This window comes from Neofelis nebulosa, chromosome 7 (assembly GCF_028018385.1).
Source record: "Neofelis nebulosa isolate mNeoNeb1 chromosome 7, mNeoNeb1.pri, whole genome shotgun sequence".
Taxonomy (NCBI): Eukaryota; Metazoa; Chordata; class Mammalia; order Carnivora; family Felidae; genus Neofelis; species Neofelis nebulosa.
The window spans coordinates 9,123,215-9,142,306 of record NC_080788.1 but is presented as its reverse complement, the minus strand read 5'-3'; the positions used below and the strand labels follow the sequence as shown (position 1 = coordinate 9,142,306).

Genomic DNA, 19,092 nt, shown 5'->3' with positions numbered 1-19,092 from the left:
CATTTAATTTAGAAATTGTATTTTACATCTCCATAGTATAGTTACTTCTCAGCTTTTGTCATATCTTTCACTGTACTTTTACCAATGCAATCTACTCTCAGTCCTTTTTGAGAATAAAATTAAGAAATTTCTGGGGTGCCTGGGGGGCTCAGTTGGTTAAGCCTGGTCCAACTTCAGCTCAGGTCATGAACTCGTGGTTTGTTGGTTCAAGCCCACGTTGGACTCTGCTGACAGCTCAGAGCCTGGAGCCTGATTTGCATTCTGTGTCTTCCTCTCTCTCTTTCCCTCCCCCATTCATGCTCTCTCTCTCTTTCAAAATTAAATAAACATTAAAAATATTTTAATTAAAAAAAAGAAATTTCTCAGATTTTTCTCATTTCTGGCAGTAAATCTTTCTCATAAAAAGACATTTGTTTGGTGTTTCAGAGACCCATCCTTTTACCTGAAGTATTTGTACACAGGTGTAACATTTTCCCTCTTTGTATGTGTTAGAGAGTGTTTCATGATGCCCAATTTCATAAAAAGAGACAGTGTAAGCCAGAAGATGTTGTAGATCTTTGGAGGCAGATACTAATTCCTATCCACTTATAACTTGGGTTTGAGGATGGAAACAGGCCCGTGCAAAATTTGAGGACCGATTGAAGACCACCACACCAAGGCAGGACTTTCAGAGATGACAGCCCCAGTCATCCCACAACGTGTAAAGTGAGAAAGTGAGGTTGCTTGACAGTTTTAGCCATGGCATTGGGTACAGCAGACAAACAAGGAAAAGCCTTCATTCATAGTTTCTAATCACAAGCCCTCCTTTAAACATATTTGGGGTCAAAATTTAAAGGTACAGTATGGCCCTACAGGTCTCAAGCCAAAGCTTCAGCCTATAATGGTCCCTGATCAGTAGTCCCCAAGTACCTAGTGGAGGAAAGCACAAGTTCTCTCTGGAGCAAAGAGCATTAAAACCAAATTCACAAAGAGTTTCTCCAAGTTCAAGAAAATGTGAATTTAGAGTTTCAGATGCTTATAAAATATTTGAGCAGACAAGTCTACAATATTGACATTAAACAGAAAAGTCAAACGAATGATGGATGCCCACAAAGACTGTATATACAGGAATAATCAGGGACAGAATATAAAATAACTGTGTTTATAGTGTTTCAGAGACAGTTTTTGAGATGAATGAATCAAAAAGAAGATTCAGTAAAGTTGGAGAGCAAAGTATGAAAATAAGACATTGATATGAAAAGATACTCAGAATTTATTACAGTGATAGAAATAAAAAAATACAAAAGTAAAGGTAAGAGATATGGAGGACAGAATAAAAACAAATATGTTTAATAGGAGTATTAGGCTTATCTTTGTTTTCCTTGATGAGGAATGGGGAGAGGCAATACTCAAAAAGATACTGGCTTACATTTTTCTAAGCGATGATGAGAGACACCAATCTTTAGTGTCAATAAATTACACATAAAAGAAATAAAAATAAATCTAGACCTACTTCAGAATATGGAAGGTCTAGAAAAGATCTTGCAAATTGCTGTAGGGAATTCTACTCATTTATTGGCATGCTGTAGCTTTTTAAACAGTTTTTGCTCCGTGGATGTTCTCTTGATAACACCTCTCCTCCAGATTTCTGTTTTTTATTGGCAAATCACAGCAATAATGGCGGGAAGCGTGTATGTGGGATTGGGGGTAACCACCTCTGCTTTCACTGCCAAATTGTCACCATAAATCACATCATTACATGCTTGGTGTTTTGCTTTTTTTCTCACCTGTCATTAAATCATAAGCATTTTCCATATTGTTAAATGGCCGTTAAAATAATCATTTTAATGGTTTTATTATAGCCCATCAAATTTATTCCATTGTAATTTCCTTAGTGATTTCTTCCTTATTAGATATTTAGCACTTTATTTCCTTCAAATTTTGATTATTACATATAACTTTGACATAATATGTATCTTGTGCTTCACTTTTATTTTGAATCGTCCCTCAGGAAAAGTTTTTAGAAGTGATATTATGTCAGATGGCCTTGTATTTTGATATGCACCAAGTTTTGTAATGAGTCAGCACTATAGATTATAAGATTGAATATATTTCTATCAATTTTCTGGGTGTAAAAGGCATTTTTATTACATAATAAAATAGAATATTTTTCTGTGCTTGGTTATTAATTGCTTTTTTCCTTTTGCTCACCAATTATCAGCACCTGTGCTTTTATTGTATTGTATTGTATAGTATTGTATTGTATTGCATTTATTTTTTATCTTTTAGAGAATGAGAGCATGAGTGGGTGAGACAGGAAGAGAGAGAGAGAGAGAGAGAGAGAGAGAGAGAGAGAGAGAGAGAGAGAGAATCTTAAGCAGGCTCCATGCTCAGTGCAGAGTCCAGTATGGGGTTCAATCCCACAACCCTGGGATCATAACCTGAATTGAAATCAAGAGTCTGATGCTCAACTAATCGAGCCAGCCAGGTGCCCCAGTATCTATACTTTTTAAACATCATTTGTGGATGCTATGTTTACCTTACCAATATGTAATTTTCTGCATTAATACAAATATTCTTCCCATATGTATGCTACTTAAAAATTATGTGATGATGAGGGTAGTAGAGAATTTCAGAGTCAAATGTACTTGTGAATTCAACTTATTTTGAGGTGGATGATCAAAAAGTTTCTAAAAAACATGTAATGAATTGTGTCAGTGAGATTTGCTTACAAACATGATGCATAGAGACCTATACTTTCTAGTAACATTAGTATATGCATATTGGTGTGAGAGATATTGTTGGCTCACCCAATGCTCATTTTTTTTAAAGTTTATTTATTTTGAGAAAGACAGAGACAGTGCAAGTGGGGGAGGGGCAGATAGAAAGGGAGAGAAAATCCCAAGTAGGCTCCACACTGTCAGCATGGAGCCTGACATGGGGCTTGAACTCATGAACCGTGAGATCATGACCTGAACCGAAATCAAGAGTCAGACACAACCAACTGAGCCACCTAGGCTTCACCCCGCTTTTTAAAAAATTATTTAACACTCATTTCTAACACTGTTCTCTCTTACCTGTCTCTTTTTTTTTTTTTTTAATTTTTTTTTTTCAATGTTTTTTATTTATTTTTGGGACAGAGAGAGACAGAGCATGAACGGGGGAGGGGCAGAGAGAGAGGGAGACACAGAATCGGAAACAGGCTCCAGGCTCCGAGCCATCAGCCCAGAGCCTGACGCGGGGCTCGAACTCACGGACCGCGAGATCGTGACCTGGCTGAAGTCGGACGCTTAACCGACTGCGCCACCCAGGCGCCCCTCTTACCTGTCTCTTTTAAAGATACTGAACAATCTAAAATATTCAGTTACCAGACCATTGTAAAGCTGGAGTTGACTCTATTATACAGCTCTGGCCAAGAAAATATAAGCAAAAATATGCTGGTGCCTCCTTTCCCCATTTCCCTTTCTCCTTCCTTGAGTGTTGATATGCTGGCTGGAGCTACAGCAGCCACCTTGTAATCATGATCAGAAAACCAAGAAAAATGACAGATACAGGAGTCCTGATTTTCTTAGGCCTCTGAAATAATGCCATGAACTTCCTACCCCCAACTTATTATGCATAAAAAATAAAACTCAATTTTTGTTTAAACAACTGTAGTCAGTCTTCCTGTTACTGGCTGTAGGGGAAAGAATCCTAATTAGCATATATAAGCCTACAGGGAGAGGAGAGTTGGGTCTCTATTTTAACAAGGCTCACTTTTTATTTAATGTTTTTTATGTTTTTGTTTTTGTTTTTGTTTTTTTTTGAGACAGAGAGAGAGAGAGAGAGAGAGAGAGAGAGCATGAGTAGGGGAGGGGCAGAGAGAGAAAAGGAGACACAGAATTCAAAGGAGGCTCCAGGCTCTGAGCTGTCAGCACAGGGCCCAACATGGGGCTCGAACTGGTGAACGCTGACCTGAGTTGAAGTCAGCCGTTTAGCCAACTGAGCCACCCAGGTGCCTCAATGAGCCTCACTTTTAAACAAACCCAAAGCCAGCTTTATATATAAACTTGTTACTATGAACCTATGATAACTGACCAAAGTAGATATCAGAATTTCTAAATTTTATCTACCTGTTTTCTGGATCATATCCAGAGATGTGAATGCATCTCCTGAAGCAAAACTAAAATAAAGTATTTAAATCCTCATGACACTTGACAGTGGGAGAACATAATTAAAGGCATTCATATACTTGCTATGCAAAAAAGTGAAGTTCCACTTGACAAATCCAAGAGACAATTCATCCAAGCCTCTCCATATCCATCCCTGTAGAGCCATTGCTTATCCATTATTATATATTGAGGATAAGCTATATAACAGGCTATGTGCTCTATGCCAGGAATGTAAAGAGGCAGACACTGCTCAGTCCTTGCCTTTGAGGATTTCATTTCCAGGCTGGGTGTGGGAGGTGAGAGGAGACTCTCCATATAAACAAATATTTTTGATACTGTGTGAGAGTGAAAAGAGTAGAGTAGTAAAGAGGTTCATAATGGAGAGCAAAATGGAATAAGTGATTTGCTTGAGACCCTACAGCCAATAAATAGTCTGTTTCTTCTGGGCAAGTCTTTTTCATGATACCAACCATTGCCTGAGATAAATAGATCAATATTTGGGATACAGAAATGTTTTTGTGTTATAAAAATGCTGTCATTTGGGCCATTGTTTACAGAAGTTGACTGGTGTGAAGGTGTTGCCCTTGACCCAGCAATATGGCTCATGCTATGAGATTTGTTGCCCTCAAGGACTTGTCCCTCTTTTGACCTGTTATGTGTTTTGCTAGACGCTAGGGTTACACATAGGTGTCAGGTGTGCTGCATGCCTGAGGGGCTGGATTTTTGTTCATATTCTCCTTGTCTATTCTTTCTTGCCACCAGTGAGGTGGCTGATTGAGGAGGAGGGCGTGGCCTTTGCTTCATAACTCCCCATCCAACTGGCCATTCTAGAATAAAGAAAAGCACGTAGGAAAACAGGGTGCAGGGGAGAATGAGACCTTAGAAATTTAGTTCGTGGAAAGAGACAGATTTCTCTCTCTTTTTGTTCAGTGATCTTTTCTATTGACTTAAGAAAAATAACTTGTTAAACATCTGTCTTCCCCTCCCATTGCTGTTGTTTATGGAGGAGCAGATTTCCCTTAATTCTGAAGCAGTGTCTCCTTTCCTTAGGAAAACAGGTGTCCAAACATGCAGCAAATCAAATTGTCAAACAGCTGAAATAGACATTCTACTTTCTTTTATCCTCTTACCTAGAAATTCTTTGGTGAGCCTGATGACTTCCTAGTTTGGAATTTTGTTTTTCCTTGTGATACTTATGACCAGTCTTTTTTAAATATTTACTATCACATCGCTGTCTTCTGTATCACTGCTATTTGGATATGAAAATCTATTTAAGAAATAATATTCAACTTTTGATACCCTTTTATTTAAATGAAATGTGTTTATAAACATAAAGAACTCAGGACCACATTGAATTCTGTCATATTAAACATATTTAGGAATAAAGAAAGAGAAATTGAGCTGATATTGACCGGTAATTTTATGTGCACCCTCAAATATTCCTTGTCACTGCATGTCTAAATATATGGAGGGAAGAATTATGATCTCATTTTTCAGATGAGAAAATCAAGGCTAATAGAGCTCATTAAGTCCAAGATCACACAGTCAGAAAATAATGAAGTCAGGATTCAAAACCAATCCCTATCTAATTTCAAAAACCATGCACTTTATACTTCATCACATAATAGAGTCCTTCCTAATCTAAGTATAGCACTTTGGTGAGCAGTCAAGTCTAGACTCTATTGCTGTGAGGTCATGGATAAAGTATCAGCTCCATGGTTCTAAATCTCCTTCTGTATGTGATGGATGAAATGGCAATACCTATGTGATAGGACTTTGGTAACTATTAATTGAGTTAATGCATGTGAAAGGGCTCAAACAGTATTTGGTACCTAGTAAATGCTCTGTAAGGTTGTTTATTATTATTATATGTCACTTCATGGTATAATAGCATGAGTATGTATCATGGCTTTGCTTTCATGTACTGTCTCATCACGAATGAATAAGTGGTGCTAAACAGATGTTGATGTTGTTTTTAAGTTCTGGTATTTGTATATGAAGGATCCCCCTAATTCTTCTCACTGATTGACAAATTTACGTGAGAGAAAGGGATTTTAGTATAATTGTTCACAAACTTTTGTTTCAACAGTAGAACCCTTTTTAAAATACATATAGAAGAGGGACGCCTGGGTGGCTCAGTGGGTTGAGTGTCCAACTTTGCCTCAGATCATGATCTCACCACTTATGAGTTTGAGTCCTGCATCAGGCTGTGTGCTGACAGCTCAGAGCCTGGAGACTGCTTTGAATTCTGTCTCTCCCTCTCTCTCTGCCCCTCTCCGGCCTCACACTCTGTTTCTCTCTCAAAAATAAAGATTAAAAACAATTTTTTTTAAATTTAAAATACAGATAGAGGCATTGCTGCTTTGACTGAACTAGGGGAAGTGATTCCGGGAACTCTATCCACCCCTTTGCCCTCCAGGACCCCTGCCAGCTCATTATTGCCTTGGGGGTCTTTCTGGGAAACCTTGAATGACACATAATGCGGATTGAGAATCACCAATCCACAAAGCACCCAACAAAGCACATTGGATAGTGACTGATAAATACTATCAATTCTCAATTTCTGTGATAGGTGAGTGTCCAGAAGCCCTCACTCTGGATCTCAAAAATTGTCTTTACTCAGTTTCCATTACATAGTCTCTGCTGATAGTTTTGTTTACCTGGCAGGGTCTACAGTTTGGAACCAGTGAACTGGAGGAGATGGGAGCCATGTTCTGTTTGAGTCTCCTCATCTTGGAACTCAAATCTGTAAGCTGTAGTCATCAGCTCCTGACCTGTGCAGCAACTCTCCTGAATGCTGAGGAAGAGGCTCTGGACCACCACCTCCAGCGGTAAGATGCTCACAGGGGTGTGAGGGGAATTTGGACCTTGGTGTTCCGATCACAGCACATCTCAGAAATGAAAGCCATGTGGTCCTATGGGTCTTTGACAAGGACAAAATATGGAGGAGCTGCCAATTGAAAGTAGGGGCAGTCACAGTCTACTGGACCCAGAGTCAGGGTCATTCTCACTTCCTGTGTTCTTCACTCCCTGTGTTCTTACTGAACACAGGGAGGATGCTGCCTACTTGTACACATAAATGAATATATAAGTTAACATGTAGTTATAAACATGCATTATTAATAAATTTTGTTTGTGATAAAGAAGATGCAGCTTAGCAACACACATGTGCATCTACATATACTTATGCCTGTCAGTAATGTGTTTATATTTATTCAGGCATCATTTGGGAGCCTGTTACTTGGCAAATAAAGGTAATCTCACTGCCAATATTTAGGAACTTGGGGACAAGAAATGTTATCCTCTCTCCATTCTTAAGTAGCACTGTTCCTTCTCAGATGATGAGAAGAACCACCTGAAGATGATTAATACATTTGCCTGGAGACCCTGACTCACAGCCATGGCAGGGGAATGACAGATTTCCAAGGACTGTGAGGAACATTAATGAATCAAGAGAGGGGGAACCATTATCCATATGAGCCTTTTTGATGCCTTTTACTCTGGACAAATATTTTAGAGTTGACAAAAATAGATTTAGGGGCAAGAAAGGAAGATATAATAGCCATATGAGAGGAGAGAGGACCAAGAAAAGTCAGAGGAGTCAAAGAAGACTAAGTCATTGCCCATATTTTGAGCCAGGGAATGGATGGGGTGTTGAGCTATTGGAGGAGGAAGTACCTACTGGTGAATGAGGAAGCATCTCATCATGCCCTTCATGTCCAAAAGCAGAGAGAAAGCCATTAATACAGGTGCCATTTTATTTCTAGTGCATTTTCATTCATTTTCCTCCTGCCGTTGTTAGGCTGTGGTTCCAGCGTGACTTCTCACCAAATGGCCAGTCAAGCCTAAAATGATCTAGCAGTGTAAATTAATTTTACTTTGGAAGGTACTGGTTTCTCTGAGACTTAATTACCTAAATGCAGTAATTAACTTGCTTGTCACACTGTACTATAGATCATAGACTATGGGGACCTAAGTAAATCCAGACTTCCTTCCTCCCTAGAGATGCTGCCCCTGATTTCTTTTGTTTTGACATCACCACCACTGCCATCTGCCCCCACTCCCTTGAACACCCCTCAGCGCCCCAAGGCTTGGTGTGCTTGGCATCACTGTGGTGTTTCTGCCTCTCCCTCTGACAGCAAGCACTTCTACCTGCCAGGATATATATTTCATCTTGTCTTTTCATCTTTTGCTAAGCTATCTTGGGTGCAGGCATGCCTGAATTTTCTTTCTTTCTTTCCTATCCCCCCACTTTCTTCCCTGCTGCTCATTGAGAGAAGACTGAGCAGACCTGGCATTGCTTGCTTTCCCTGAATTGATTGTGCCCGTCTGTTTGATCCAATGCAGTGAGGATTAGTTGCCTGTAAACTGGAACAAGAAGAAATCTATCAAAGAAGTGCCTCTTCTAATTCAAGTCTAAAGAATTTGGTGTCGAGCTCCAAATACAATAGCTGCCATGTGGGTTATCATAAGAAGATTATATTACTTATTCTTCCATGCCATCCCAACACTCCTGATTATTAATTGTTCAGTTGCAACCATCCCAAGGGTTCTAAAGCTTAAAGTCTTCCCTGACCTCTGGCCTTTCTTAGGCTGGTGCAGCTCCAGGACAAGATACTACACATAGGATGTGATTCATGTGTGTGTTTTAAGTAGGTCTACACTACATTCGAGAGGCATGGAGTTTGGTGGCAAGCAGCGGGATGGAATTTGCCTGTTTCACCCAAACGTTGTTATTGACTTAATCCACTCCTATTTACTGAGGCAGTTGGACCAAAACAGACTATGGGTCCTGCCCAAAGGACCTGGAAACTGCATGATTGAGAGGAAAATCACCCTGAAAATATCTTGACCAAGATATTGGCTCCTTATTGGAGCCAATAAGGGTGTATTCATTAAAGGATGACAGAGGGGAACTTAATAAAATAAAATCCACTGGGTTGCAATCAGCAACAGGCCGTTTGAGTACCCTTTGATTAGTTTCTGATGAATAGGGCTCAGTCATGAGCTCTAGTAATCAGCAGAGCAGAGCAAATCCTAGGGATTTTGTTAGCAACAGGGATCTTACTATAATACAAAGAGCATAACTAATGTTTGTCAACACTACCCTCCGTATGCTTTAAAGAGGAGATTTCAGCCACCGTCCTCCCCACCGACGTTTCCCTGGGTGTGCTCTGTATAACAGGGTTATATACTTTGGGAAGATTCTTTTTTAGTTGCACAGAAAGAAATACTAGGGGGGAAAGAAGGGTGAGTTTTTGCCTAAAAGTCAGTCGTAAAGAAATCTGAGGACATCGTATTTGGAATCTCTTAGGCCCCACAGAAAATGTTAACCCTTGGAGTAACGTGCAGGGAAGACAAAGTATGGCCTTACACTGCAAACACCATGGTTTTTTGACAATAGTTTTCACACTTCATTTACCATAAAAACAAGTAGAGTGTAGTCAACATCCACAGAGAAACTTACCATTTTTCATGGGCAGAGAAAGAGCAGAAATGGTGGATGTTTGCCCAGTGGCCGAAGCGTAAAAAGAAGTATGGTGCATTGCGCTCTTTGTTTTGGTTTGTCTTTTACAGTTTCTCTCCTTCCCCGTTGCTCATTTAAGAAACGTCTGCAGACTCCTTAAGGCATCTTTTGATCTTTCCTCTCCTCTTCCTTCCTCCTTTTTCTCAGTCTTATCCCCAGAAACAATTGCGCGCACATTGCAGGAATGCTAAGCTGTTTCTTCAGGAGGCGCCGTTTATCCATTGTGACAGGTCTTTTGCAAAGTCATTTAACAGTTTTGCCGAGTCAGCCACTGTTCATCTCGATTTGTATCCCTCCAATGCCTCTTGCCTTTCTCAGCTGAGCTCCCCTATCTCCACTTGTCCCTCCACTAATAACAGGGGGAGCTCAGAATTTCTGAGCTGTGCCTGGCTATAGCTCCATATCTAGTTTATTCTCCCAAATGATAGTCCTGTGACATGAACCTGGGCTCCCCTGAGCATCAGGACAAGTTCACTTTGTCCTCTCTTTAGTTTGATGAGGCAAGACTAAACAAATAAAAATCTGTCATAGACTTTAGAGAACATAATTATATTGTTAATAATTAAAAGGTACTTGATTTTTATTTAAAAATAGTTTTGACTTTCTCAATTATATAAAAAAATTGTGTTTTGGTAAATCATATTAAATTATATTTTGGAGACCACACACAAAAATAACATACACCTGACTTCAATCACCCTGCTTTTAATAGAGAACCGTTGTCAATGTTTTGGTAAAATTAGATTACTTTTTTCACCTAAACAAATATGTAACATCCTTAACAACAGTGTATGAGAGGTCCCTTTTCTGTAACTTTCTGAACACTGGTTTTCTTTCTTTTTTTAAAAATTGACTTCATTTTTAAGAATAGGTTTAGCTTTACAGTAAAATTGAAAGTACAGAGGTTTTCCATTTACACCCTGCCCCAGACACACACAGCCTCCCCTGTTATCAACATCCCCCACCGAGTGGTCCATTTGTGACAATTGATGTACTGACACTGACACATCATTATCATCCAAAGTCCAAAGTCTACCTTAGGGTTCACTCTTGGTGTTCTATAGTTGTGGATTTGGACAAGTGTATCTACCATTATAATTTCATACAGAGTAGTTTCCATGCCTTAAAAATCCTCTGTACTCTCTGCCTATTCATTACTCTTTCCCCACTACCCCCTGGCAGCCACTGATCTTTTTACTGTCTCCCTAGTTGTACCTTTTCCAGAATGCCGTATAATTGGAACCATACAGTACATAGCCTTTTCAGATTGACTTCTTTCTCTTAGAAATATGCATGTATGGGGGCGCCTGGGTGGCGCAGTCGGTTAAGCGTCCGACTTCAGCCAGGTCACGATCTCGCGGTCCGTGAGTTCGAGCCCCGCGTCAGGCTCTGGGCCGATGGCTCGGAGCCTGGAGCCTGTTTCCGATTCTGTGTCTCCCTCTCTCTCTGCCCCTCCCCCGTTCATGCTCTGTCTCTCTCTGTCCCAAAAATAAATAAAAAAAAAAAAAAAAAAAAACGTTGAAAAAAAAAAAAAATTTTAAAAGAAATATGCATGTATGTTTCCTCCATGTCTTTTTCATGGCTTGATAGCTCATTTCTTTTTAACACTGAATAATATTCCATTGTCTGGATGATTCACAGTTTATCCATCCATTCAAGCCACTGAAGGACATCTTGGCTGCCTCTAAGTTTTGGCAATTATGAATAAAGCTGCTGTAAACATCTGTATACCTATTTTGTGGGGACATAAGTTTTTCAGCTCCTTTGGGTAAATACCAAGGAGTGTGATTGCTGGATCGTATGGTAAGAGCATGTTTAGTTTTGTAAGAAACCACCAAATCATCCTCTGAAAGGGCTGTGCTATTTTGCATTCCCAGCAGCAGCAAATGAGAGTTCGTACTGTTCCATATCCTCACTAACATTTGGCCTTGTCAGTGTTCTGGATTTCGGCCATTCATATAGGTGTACGATGATATCTGATTGTTTTCATTTGCATTTTCCTGACAACATGCCATGTGGAACATCTTTTCATATGCTTATTTACCAGATTTATGTCTATCTTCTTTAGTGAGGTGTCATTAAGGTCATTGGCCCATTGTTTAATCAGGTTATTTTCTTCTTACTGAATTTTAAGAGCTCTTTGCATATTTTGGATAATAGTCCTTTATTAGATGTGTGTTTTGCAAATATTTTCTCCCAGTCTGTGGCTTGTCTTCTCATTCTCTTTCGCAGTATCTTTCCCAGAGCAGAAGTATTTACATTTAATGAAATTGAGCTCATAAGTTATTCCTTTCATGGATCGTGCCTTTGGTGTCGTATCTAAAGAGTCATCACCCAACCCAAGGCCATTTAGATTTTCTCCTACATATTTTCTAGACACACCAGTTGCTTCTGCATTGAAGTCTTTGCCATTTTTAGGTGAAAATGAGTTGAATTTGGATGTTTTTGTTTTTTGTGGATATGTGCATCCATTGTTTTCTTTGTTTATTTTAGCTTTGATAACCTTCCTACCTCGGTCTAATAACGAATAATTCATAATTCAAATAATTAGTTAAATAATAATTTACTGTAAAAGTGTGTTGTTACTATACTGAGGTACGTATGTTTATAATAAGGCTATTTACATATTATAATTTCTTTTCCATTTTTTTTTACCATTGAATAGTTTTATATTTCTGTATTATTAATCATTTGCCCTAGAAATTACTAAATAGTCCATCCTTCATCAGTGGTTAGTAATGTCAGTTAGCTATAGAGCATTTATACATGCGTGTACCTGGGTATATTTTCTTGATGTTATGTTCTGTTTCATTAGTCTGTCTTCCAGGAGCACATAGTCCTTAATATTGTAGCCATGTAACTTAAATACATAATGCTACAAGCACCACCTCATTAATATTTGTTTAAAAATGTGCTTTGCTATTTTCTCTTCTTTATTTTCACTGATGAAGCCTATAATGAGTCGTTAACTGCCAAAAATGAAACCACTGCGATTTTAATTCAAACTGCATTAAAATTATAGATTCTTTTGGTCTATTGACTGTTTGCCTATATTGTTTTTTCAAAATCTGGTATTTTGTTCCTCTTACTTAGATCTTCTTTGATGTTCACAAAAAAAGTATTGTAGGGGTTCTTTTTGTGCCCTTTCATGTGATTCCTGGATATATGATCATAGGCTTTTAAGCTTAATATTTTAAATTGTCTTGTTACTCTTAAAAGGGTCCTTTACCCATATTTTTCTAAGTGGTTATCACCATGATGTGATATCTATTTTATTTTTAATTTATAATCTTGGCTAGAGTTTTGAAAACATTATTTAAGGATGGTGATTCTAGGGGCGCCTGGGTGGCTCCATTGGTTAAGTGTCATGATCTCATGGTTTGTGAGTTCCAGCACCAGATTGGGCTCTGCATTGACAGTGTGGAGCCTGCTTGGAATTCTCTCTGCCCACCCGCCCCCCCCCCCACCCCTTCGTCACTCTCTCTGTCTCTCTGTCAAAATAAATAAACTTAAAAAAAAAAAAGTTAAAAAAGGAGCACCTGGGTGGCTCAGTTGGTTGTGTCCGACTTTGGCTCAGGTCATGATCTTGCCTTTCATGGTTCAAGCCCCATGTTGGGGTCTGTGCTGACAGCTCAGAACCTGGAACCTGCTTCAGATTCTGTGTCTCCCCTCTCTCTGCCCCTCCCTTGCTCGCACTCTGTCTCTCTCTCTGTCCCTCAAAAATAAACATTAAAAAAATTTTTTTTAAGTTAAAAAAAAAAAGTATGGTGATTCTATGGATATCCTTGCTGTCAATCTAACTTTAAAATGAGAATACCCTAAGCACTTGAACATTAAGTAAAATGTCTGTTGTTTTGATATTAATGCTCAATGTCTTCTTTATAAATTAGTTTTTTAGCTTATTAATTAAAAAATCAAGATTGGATGATGAATTTTATCAATTTTTTTGTATCCATAAAAATGATTATTAATGAATTAATGAATTATATGAATTATAATGAATTCATTAATGAATTAATGAATTAATAAAGTCTTAAATTATGATAACAGACTCTCTAATCTTCATCCATCCTTGAAAATCAAAGGAAACTATATTTGGCTATGATCTAAAATATCATTTTATCACAGACATTGATGTTTTTAATATGAATTGAGGGGGCTTGTGCCTATAGTTCTGAGTGAGTAAAATCTGTGCTTGGTGTATATTGCTGTATCATGTGGAACACTTCAAATTTCCTAGGGGTTATCCTTGAACATCTTGAACATATACAAATGGTCTATAAAACCCGTTTGTTTCCCATTTGTTTGAAACAAAGATATTATTTTTCTGCTCCTCTTTTCCTGTATGAGAAGTATCTGTGACATTTAGATTGCCTTATAGTCATATTCAAATCACTGTAAAATTCAATTTTGTTTAATTACTTGCATTGCTCATTTTTATCTATTCTGTACGGTTATGTCCCCATTATTTTTTCTCCATGTTGATTCATCTCACATTTTTGCTAGAGAATACCTTTAAAAAAAAGCTTTTTTTTTTTTTTTTGGTAAAGTAAATCAAGGGTATTTGGCATATTAATATATATGTGAATCTCTGTCTCCTTTACACAGGAGTCCCATTGTGCCTGCCTGGAGGTTTGACTGCACCATGTAGGCATGGCTTACTCTGCCATTTAATCCTACAGGCCTCAGCCTGACTGTCCTCTGCATACCCCCTGTTTCTCCTGCCTGAATAGTTGTACTGGTTTTCATTCGGTTCACTAACACAAACATTCTATGTCTACATCAACTATATTTCTTATGTTACATTTAGGTCCTTTTGATTGATTTTGAATCCGAACACTTGGTCACCTTATAACACGCCTTTCCATTACCAGGTGGCAGTGATTCCATCCCAAATCGTCATTTTTCCATCTCTGGAATATTTGATATCTGCTTCCCAACCTCCGTATCTGTCTTTTCTTCTCCCCTTATCATCCTTTTTTCTTCATTCCCATTCACCAAGTTCTGGAAACTGTCCTCACAGATTTTTTTTTTATTATTATTTTAACATTTATTTTATTTTTGAGACAGAGAGAGACAGAGCATGAACGGGGGAGGGTCAGAGAGAGGGAGACACAGAATCCGAAGCAGGCTCCAGGCTCTGAGCTGTCAGCACAGAGCCCGACACGGGGCTCGAACTCACAAACCGCGAGATCATGACCTGAGCCAAAGTCGGACGCTCAACCGACTGAGCCACCCAGGCGCTCCTGTCCTCACAGATTTAATGTTCTGTGGCATGACTCTCCTCTTTGCTGATAATGTGTTTTGATTTCATTGCTTCTGTTTCCTTTTCTCTCATCAGCTTCTCTTTTGTTCACATCTGTAATACGGCGAGTTCTTGTTCCATTTTAACCTGTAATTTTTTCACTCAGTGTTTCAGAGATTCCATTTTTCTTGAATTTTCTGTGTCAGGCTGGCTTCTGTTTCTCATGGCTGGTCATTATCCAAAGCGAAAATTGTTCTGTCAGCTGACTGAGGTGTCTGTCTCCTTGTACATTGCAGAACGTTCCACCCACCCCGTTGTTATGATTCTTCCCTCCTTGTCTTTCAACTTCTATTTCATCATCGCTTGTTTACTCATCTGAGAACTCTGTCAAGACTCATAATTTCATGATAATCCAGGCTTTGGATAGTCTTTAAAATGTTGTGTAGTCTAACTGGATGCTGATAGTTCCTCTATGTGAAGTAACCTGATTTAGATGGTGTTTTTTTCTTCAAGAATTCGGAGTATTTTTGCTTTTATCCAAGAGCACAGATTTGGGGAAGCTAAGGAGGTAGGATATGAAAAGTTATATGCATCTCTGGATATACTCTGACTGTCTCAAGATGGTCACTTAATATTTTCTGAGTGAAAATGTGAATTAATTGAGATTTAATACAATCAATGAACTAGTATTAAAAATAAGTTCATATTTTGGAATTCTATAGGAGGAAATTAATGACAGTTGTGGTGATGATGTACTCTCCTAAGCAATTTACCTGTATAATCTCATTTAAACATTTCAGTAACCATACAAGGTAGGCATTATTATCTCCGTGTACCGATGACTACATTGTGACTCAGAAAGACTATGTAGCTTGACTAAAATGGCAGGGTTGGTAAATTGTAGAACTGGGATTTGAACCAGGTCGTCTTGGTAAAGAACCAGTACTCTTGATCACTAAGACATCCTGTCTTTTATAGATAATAACAGCTAAAACATAATAAACATTTATGCTTTTCATGTACAGTGCTATGCATTTTGCAGCCATACCTCTCCTTGTTTTATCTTTTAAACCAAGGGTTGGCAGACTTTTTCTGTAAAAAGACAGAAAATATTTTAGGTTTTGTGGGCCATATGGTCTCTTTTGCAACTGCTCAGCTCTACTGTGGTAGCATGAAAGTAGCCATAGAAAATATGTAAATATATAGGCATGGCTGTATTTCAGTAAAATTTTATTTACAAAAATAAGCAATGGACTAGATTGGTCCAAGTGAGCCATAGTTTGCCATCTCCACTTTCAAGGGTTCTTTGAGGTATGTATAATTATTATCTTCCCTGTACAGATGAAGAAACTGGAACTCAGAGAAGCCATATAACTTGCCATTTGCCCAACTAGCAAGAAGCATATTAGTGGTTGAACCAGGTAGTGTGACTGTGCATCCTTGATGTTTAATGACTACAAATACTAAGCTGTCTGGGCCTTTGGATGCCCAGTGAATGATACTTCTTTCTTCTCTCGTGAATTCCAAATCAAATAAGAAATAGAGCACAGGAGCTAGGTAGGTTGAAATAAAACATAACTGCTTTATTACTGGTAATGAGAGTCATGGCCCCACCAGAATTGAAGTTCTTCACCTAAAGCTGTAGGGTTAGAGTCTGCCTTGCTAAGCTTCTCGTGCAGAGGAGCAATGGGTGCACCCGAGTCTGGTCTTGCAGGGAGAAAATGAGCACAGGGGGCCATGGGGTGCTCAAGCTCAGTCAGCATCTCTCTCCAAATCACCAGTTTCATGTTCTTCTTCCTCCATTGGAGAGAATGGATGGGGACGGAAAGTGAGTACCAATGTCTACGGGCCAAAATGGGAAATCTGGAAATGGGGAGAATCAAAAGGTATCATTATATCCAAACAAAGGATTGCAAATTATAGTCACATTGAAACTCTGATAATATCTTTCTTCTCTTGTCTTCTGTCACCCTAAATGTATTCAAATTTTTGAAAAAGTAATCCATGGTACCTAATATTTGAGAATGGTTTTAGTTTCATTCCATAGTTGTAGGCAAAGAAATGCCCAGTGATTACAAAGATGGGAATGTTGGAATGGGATCTAGCCTGGGGGAGTCTTTTGAGATGGTGAATATCACATGTTGCTTTAAAACATTAAGTGGTTCCCTAATGGGTCAAGAAAAATGAACTAACCAGGAAGAAATGCTAATCTTATCTTGGGAAAACAACAACAAAAAACCCAATTCCATTAGTAGATAAAGAAAGGCAAATCCAAATATTTTTGTTATGATTTTATGCTGATCCTTCTATAATAATTAAATAAAAATAATTAAAAAAGAAGAATGTTAGTGTGTCTATGAGAAAAGAGATTTAGTAATATCATACAGCTGTCTGTAAACTGGCTTACTTTCCTCTGGAGAAGAATTTCGCAACTCGTAAGAAGGTCCATAAAAAACTCCCATTAATTCCTATATTTCCAGCTTGTATATCCCTCAAGAAGATTAACTTAACAGAGAACGATATTTAATGTATGGATATTTATAACAATGATACATCTATCCCAAATAAATTTAAACAACCCAAATTCTTAGCAGTACTAAGAAGCAAAAGAAAACCATTATTGATTAATTTTCTAGAAGAGTATGAAGCTGTGAAAATGATTAGTATGTTAATATCTGTATATCTATATATCTATATCTATATCTATATCTATATCTATATCTATATATGATAACAATAATAGCAAACATTCATTAGAGCCTTACCATGAATCAGATGCTGCATTTTTAAACTATTATCTTAATCATATATATAATCCTGTGTGATGCTATAATTAGCATCCCCTTTTGCAAACAAAGAAAATAAGTTTTGTGGAGTTTAAGAGATTTGCCAAATGTCATGAATCTTAGAAGAGACTGCTGGCTTTTGAAGCCAATCCATCTAACTCCAAGAGTTGGGGGCCATTAAGTATATAACCTAAATCTAATATAACCCTATTATTAGTTTCTTGCATTGTACAGTCACCAAAAAGATGTGTTGGGTGTACGTATGTCTGTGTGTGTTTGTGTGTAAGTTTTTAAAAATCTGAATGACTTGGGTCATTTTGGCCCAGAAATATCCCTTGATTGTTTTAATAGTATTCGGGGAAATCAATGCCATCATGGGTGGAATGTGTGTTGCTGTAGGTGGAATGCATCGCTACCCATGGAGAGAGGAATTCCAAAGACAAAGATGAAAGAGACTGCAGACAGAGAGGAGTCAAAATGCATTTTCTTCATATTGCATTTGCTATTTGCAAAATGTTAGCTTCTAATAACCATGGAAGCTAACCTAAAAGAAATCCTATTTTACGAGTGATTCCACGGGAGCCCAGGAAGTCTAAGTGACTCACTAGGTGTAGTTAAGTGATTTACCTATTGCCAGTCAACACTGGGGATATCTTTCGCCTCTGCCTCAGGCTCAACCACATGAACAGCTGGTCTCTTGCCTATGAATCTATAAATACCTGAAAATAAAATAGGCTACCAGTCCCTGGAAAAGGGTTTCAGTCAAGAAACTTGCTCTTGCTACTCTTTATGTCAATTTCAGCCTATGCAGTTCTTGTCTTTGTTGTTAATTCTAAAAATGGAAGGCAAATAAAAACCTGTGAAATTCTCCCAAATACAAGAGGCAGTTTTTATTCAAAAAGGCTGCAAATAGCTTGGCATGGGTAGCTTAAGTTAATTCAATAGGTTTTCATTAATTTTTGAAGTAATTCTTGTTCTGTTTATTCTAAATGTTGACTTTGTCTTTGCTGTAACCCTATGAACCCTCATACCATGGCCCTTACAAGGAGCTAGATCTTGGGGTTCAAAGCCACTTCACCTGTAAGAGTTAGTTTACCAGCTGTAAACTGGTAGGGTGAAACCAAACTATGGATTCAATAAAAGCAGTGAGAGGAAGGAAGAAGTGATAAGAAAGGAAAAGAGGGAGGAAGGGAGGAAGGAAGGAAGAAAGAAAGGAGGAATGAAGAAAAGAGAGAAGGAGGAAGGACAGACAAATAGATGGAAGGAAGGAAGGAGGGAAGAAAGAAGGGAAGGAGGGAGGAAACTGCATCACAGGAGAAGAAATCAGGTCATGATATTTAAACCAAGATATCAAGATATCATAGAAAGTTTACATTTTTGGTTTGTAAGATCCTGGATGTAGAT

At 38.3% G+C, this 19,092-nt stretch overlaps 1 protein-coding gene across 2 annotated transcripts in view; it reads left to right on the top strand.

Annotated features, from left to right (window-relative positions):
• AGBL1 (AGBL carboxypeptidase 1) overlaps positions 1–19,092 on the top strand; it is an 840,069-nt gene that overhangs the window by 529,611 nt on the left and 291,366 nt on the right. For both annotated transcript variants that reach the window (XM_058736653.1, XM_058736652.1), the window contains exon 22: positions 6,798–6,961. In XM_058736653.1, coding sequence (XP_058592636.1) covers positions 6,798–6,961 — 164 coding nt within the window. The remainder of the gene's footprint in view (positions 1–6,797; positions 6,962–19,092) is intronic.